The sequence below is a fragment of the Trypanosoma grayi genome (assembly GCF_000691245.1).
Source record: "Trypanosoma grayi strain ANR4 Tgr_1158_V1, whole genome shotgun sequence".
Classification (NCBI taxonomy): Eukaryota; Euglenozoa; class Kinetoplastea; order Trypanosomatida; family Trypanosomatidae; genus Trypanosoma; species Trypanosoma grayi.
This window is the reverse complement of record NW_008826777.1, coordinates 1-4506: the sequence shown is the minus strand read 5'-3', so window position 1 is coordinate 4506 and position 4506 is coordinate 1. Positions and strand designations below refer to the sequence as shown.

The window sequence follows — 4506 nt, the reverse complement described above, 5'->3', positions numbered from 1 at the left end:
AATGGAAACGCCCATGGGAGGTCGTAGAGAGTATTCAAGACTCTCCTTTACAATGTGGTCACTGTGGATTAAAGGACCCAAACAAGGTGGGGCTCCTTCTCAACGTCCGTGACAATCACCGCTCCTCCGCAAGAGCAGCCACATTCAAGTGGAAGCACAACCCAAACGGTGCTGTACTGTATGTCAGAAGGTCGTTGGCAGTGCTGGAGGAAGGGCTCCGCCATAAAACACAATCTTCCTGGTGGACTAACCAAAGTAACACGAGAAGTACATCACACTTCTTCCAGCGAGAGACGGTGGACTGCCCACCTCCGCCTCATGCTGCAGTGAAGAAGGAAGCGCACAAAACATCCATGCCGATATCTCCACAGCATTGGATCAGAGCCACTAACAACACACCATAGAAGCCCCGATAAAGCTAGAGATTCAACCTATCAGCGCACCTCAGCAGCGGAAGGCAGTGTCATGCATGGGATGCTTGAAATAATTCACACATAGGCCCGGCCACGTCACACTGCATGAGGTTCCATGAGGGAAAAGGAACACCTACAACTCGGAAACGCCGGACGCCACTGAATGATACTCCGGTATATGTAACCCTCGCCAACTCTGCCTGCCCGGCATGCGGGCCCCCAATCCCACACCAAACACGGGATTACAAGGCACCGCAGGGTCAGACATGGATTCAGGCCGGACACCGTGAGGTCGAGCCCACGAGCACCGTGCGAAGAGACGAGCCTGCACTTGATACACTTCCCTGGCCTCACGAGTCTCCAATGCCACCTTGCTATGGAGGGGGCCAATATGGAGAAGCCATGCGTCACAACAACCTTTCCTCAACACCCTTCTTACAAAGGGAATGCTTTGTTCTCAACGCTCTTCCCCGATGGAACGGATGCTTGCCACGCAGAATCCGACGTAATCCATTTCCCTCTAATCTTCGCTCTTAATCGGTTTTTGTCGCGGTCACTGATACAACACGCCACCCATCTGTACTGCTTTACCCATGAAGGGCAAGTAGGCCTACGGAACCCCGGATGAGGGGGCATCAGTCGCCCAAATCCCTCACCGCGCGTTTTGATAATAGAATGGTTCACCACAACGTACAACACAATCACATATTGGCCGCACCACGAACAAAACAACTACAAACCATCCCCCTATAAACAAAGAGCCTTCCTCCCATAGAAACCCTTAAACAATGATTAACAGGTTCTACAACGGTAGCTGATGGGGCAGGATTATCAGACAAACTCGTGAAAACACGCTAATGAAACAACACCTTGATCCCGACGAAGGAGCGGCTCACGGCGCACGCGCTGCCACCTGGGAGTAGGGCTGCCATCTAGGCGGCAAGACTGACTGGTAACGTAACTGTGTGCGTCCTCCTGTGACTGCCCTGCAGCTTGTCCCGCTGCTGTGGGCGAGACGCCTTTGATGACGGAGGTGTATAACTGGTCTGATATCGTTGTGCTCTGTGTCTTCTTGTTGCTTCCCTGCTGTGCTTCTGCTAGGAAGGCATTATCGGTGTACCAATCTATATCCCACATGGTGGATGCGATGCCGCAACTGGCAGCCGTACCCACGCGTGAGACTCGTCGTTGGGGGACGTGCGACGGGAGCACACGATGGACAGGCGGTGTGAGTACTCTCTCGGTGGTGCGTGCAGCAATAGCCTGTCTAGTTTTGTTGTGCTACGGTGTTGACGGCGCGATGCCGGAGGAAGGCGGGGAGCAGGAGGTTGTGAAGATTCTGGAGCTTCGAGTCCCCTCTTTACCATTGCCTCCTTCGCTTCTTCACGCCGTTAATGCCGGATTCAATGCGTCGCTGTGGTCACGTAACTATACAGTGGCGAATGGCTTGCGTGTGAAGAGGATTGTGAAGGATATGGAGGTCCATGGCGGTGTTGAGGCGATTAACGAAGCAATGGAGGAACACGACGACATTCTTCTTGTGCAGGGACGAATTGGCGATGAAGCTTTACACCATTTGCTTCCTGCGCTTGAAGAACACAACCTGGTATCATTTGCTCCGCTCACTGGATCTAGCATGGTGCGGAATTGGAATCCTCACCTCTACTTTGTGCGTGCTGATCCCGCTGCTGAGCTGCTGGCCCTCCTCCGCTACGCCGTGAACGAACTTAGGATGTGGCGGCTGGGATTCATGTACCTGCAGAACGTGTCGTTTGGGGATAGTGAGTACACCCACGCTACAGAGCTGCTAGATGACATTGATTACGAGCTGTGCTGTGTTTTCGCGCTGGAGAGCTCTCTGACTGGCTCTGCTGACGATGGTGTGTTCAATGCCACGTGGGAGGAGTTCGCGGCCACACGCCCGCAGGCTGTGATTGTGTTCGGTGCGCCTGTGAAGGACACCGCGAAGTTCGTTACGCGGATGCTGACGGACAAGCGCACCGCTGGCGCCTACCTCCTTGCACCATCCTTGATTCAGGGGTTGATTCTTTCAGAATGGCGGAAGGCTCTGGAGGGGGGTGTTCCCCTTATTCCCGGCCAGGTCATTGCCACAGGTACGAATCCACTTGCGAAGGACACGCGATATGAGGCAATCAAACGCTTCCAGAGTGTGATGCGTGACTACCTTAGTAATGAGAACACGGTGTACAATAGCACCGAGCACTTTCTGGAGGACGACAACGATGGTGAGACGATGGTTGCTGGTTGGATTGTCGGTGAGGTGCTCTGCAAGGCGCTGAGCAGCCGCGTGTGGGTGAGGGACAGGGAGTCCTTCAGACGTTCGCTCTATAACCAACGCCGGTATTTGATCGATGATCTTGTGATCGGTGACTACGGTGATGATTGCAGTGCTATTTCTTCTTCAGAGGGTGGCATCTGCCGTTGCAATCAGGGTGGGCGGACGGTCTACATGAAGCGGTTCGTGGAAGAGGACCGCACTGAGAAGGTTGTCGAAGGCATAATTACGTTTCCTCTCTCACAGTGCTACACGAACAGTACTAGTTTGCCTGTGCCGCTGAATGTAATAGCTTTCGAGATGACGGACAATCCCTTTGCGTCTGCCACACAGCAACAAATCACGTTCGGCGTACAAGCTGCCTTAAAGGCTCACTACACGAGTTGGCAGGAGCACTCCTTGACGCTAGAAGTCACTCGTGCAGCTGAGGCTGATGCACATGATGTACTGGCGCAGGAGCTAGGGGTGAGACGCATTCACGCAGTTACAGGTATCACCACGGACGCTCTGCTTGACTTTCCGAACCTGACGTTTATCGATGGCTTGCTTCTGAGATCACGGCGAAGCAAGTTTCGCCGGAACGTTATTCACCTGTCCCCGACACTGGAGCAGGAGTTCTTTGTGCTTGCGCAGTTCTTCGGCAGCACGAGACACGGCACCGCCCACGCTGTGATCCGCAGCAACGAGGGTGCTGCGATAGTGGATGTGTTGCGGAGGTCTCTTGTGACGTTTGGCGGATCGCTGCGGTCCTCTGCGCTTCTGGCTGGCGGTGACGCGCTGGGGGACTACCTGCCACACAAGGGCGATGTGTTCGTCGTGGGCCTTGCTGCTGCCGATGCTGCTGTGATCGCAGAGCACCTGGCGAAGAACCGCGGTGTGCGTGTGCTTGTGCTGTTCGCGGAGGTCTCCTTGTTCTACGATGAGTTTGTTGCTGCATTCAATGGGAGTGGGGTTGCTGAGCGCCTTGTGTTCGCGACGAGCCTGCCGCACTGGGCAGACATTAATACCACGTCTGAGACGGTTCAGCGGTTCCACGCTGCTGTGGAGGACACGGCGATGCGGAAGCCGTTGGCGCTGAGGTCGTTTGCCAGTACACTGCTTTTGGAAACCGTTCTTTCTCGTATGGACGTGACACAGTTTAGTGCGACCCTCTTGGCTGATTTCTTCTACAACCACATCGCTATTGCTGTGGGTGATATGCTTTATGGACCCTTCGAGGATGGAACGAAGTGTCTTGGTGAGACTCAGGCGGACGTCAAGGATTGCGCTAAGAACTACGGAGCGGCGCGTATTTCGGTGTGGTCTATGGCCCGCGTGCTGGACCCCGCAGTGCCTGAGCTGTTCCCCGCTGTGACGCCTTTAATGGTTTACAGAGAACACAACACTGAAGGACTGTCAAAGGATGAACTCATCGGCGTCATTATTGGCTCCATTTCCGGAGGTGTACTACTCGTTGCTCTGTTTGCGTCTTTCTGCTGCCGTGGGGACCCCCGTGACAACAACTACGCCCCGAAGGAGCCCACAGAGCCCGTGACGCTTGTGTTCACTGACATCGAGAGCAGCACTGCGCAGTGGTCTGCGTGCCCCGAGATCATGCCTGACGCNAACCCAACACTGAAGGACTATCAAAGAATGAACTCATCGGCGTCATTCTTGGCTCCATTTCCGGAGGTGTACTAATGGCTGCTCTGTTTGCGCTTTGCTGTTTCCGGACCTCCCGTGACAACAACAACGCCCCGAAGGAGCCCACAGACCCCGTGACGCTTGTGTTCACTGACATCGAGAGCAGCACTGCGC

At 54.6% G+C, this 4506-nt stretch overlaps 2 protein-coding genes across 2 annotated transcripts; both read left to right on the top strand.

Annotated features, from left to right (window-relative positions):
• Positions 1-518: 518 nt before the first annotated feature.
• Positions 519-950, top strand: DQ04_11581010 (hypothetical protein; the record flags this gene model as incomplete). The annotated part of the gene is made up of 1 exon (XM_009316558.1): positions 519-950. The coding sequence occupies one exon, from the start codon at positions 519-521 to the stop codon at positions 948-950; it is 432 nt and encodes a 143-aa protein (XP_009314833.1).
• A 487-nt stretch (positions 951-1437) lies between these two features.
• Positions 1438-4389, top strand: DQ04_11581000 (receptor-type adenylate cyclase; the record flags this gene model as incomplete). The annotated part of the gene is made up of 1 exon (XM_009316557.1): positions 1438-4389. The coding sequence occupies one exon, from the start codon at positions 1438-1440 to the stop codon at positions 4387-4389; it is 2952 nt and encodes a 983-aa protein (XP_009314832.1).
• Positions 4390-4506: the final 117 nt, after the last annotated feature.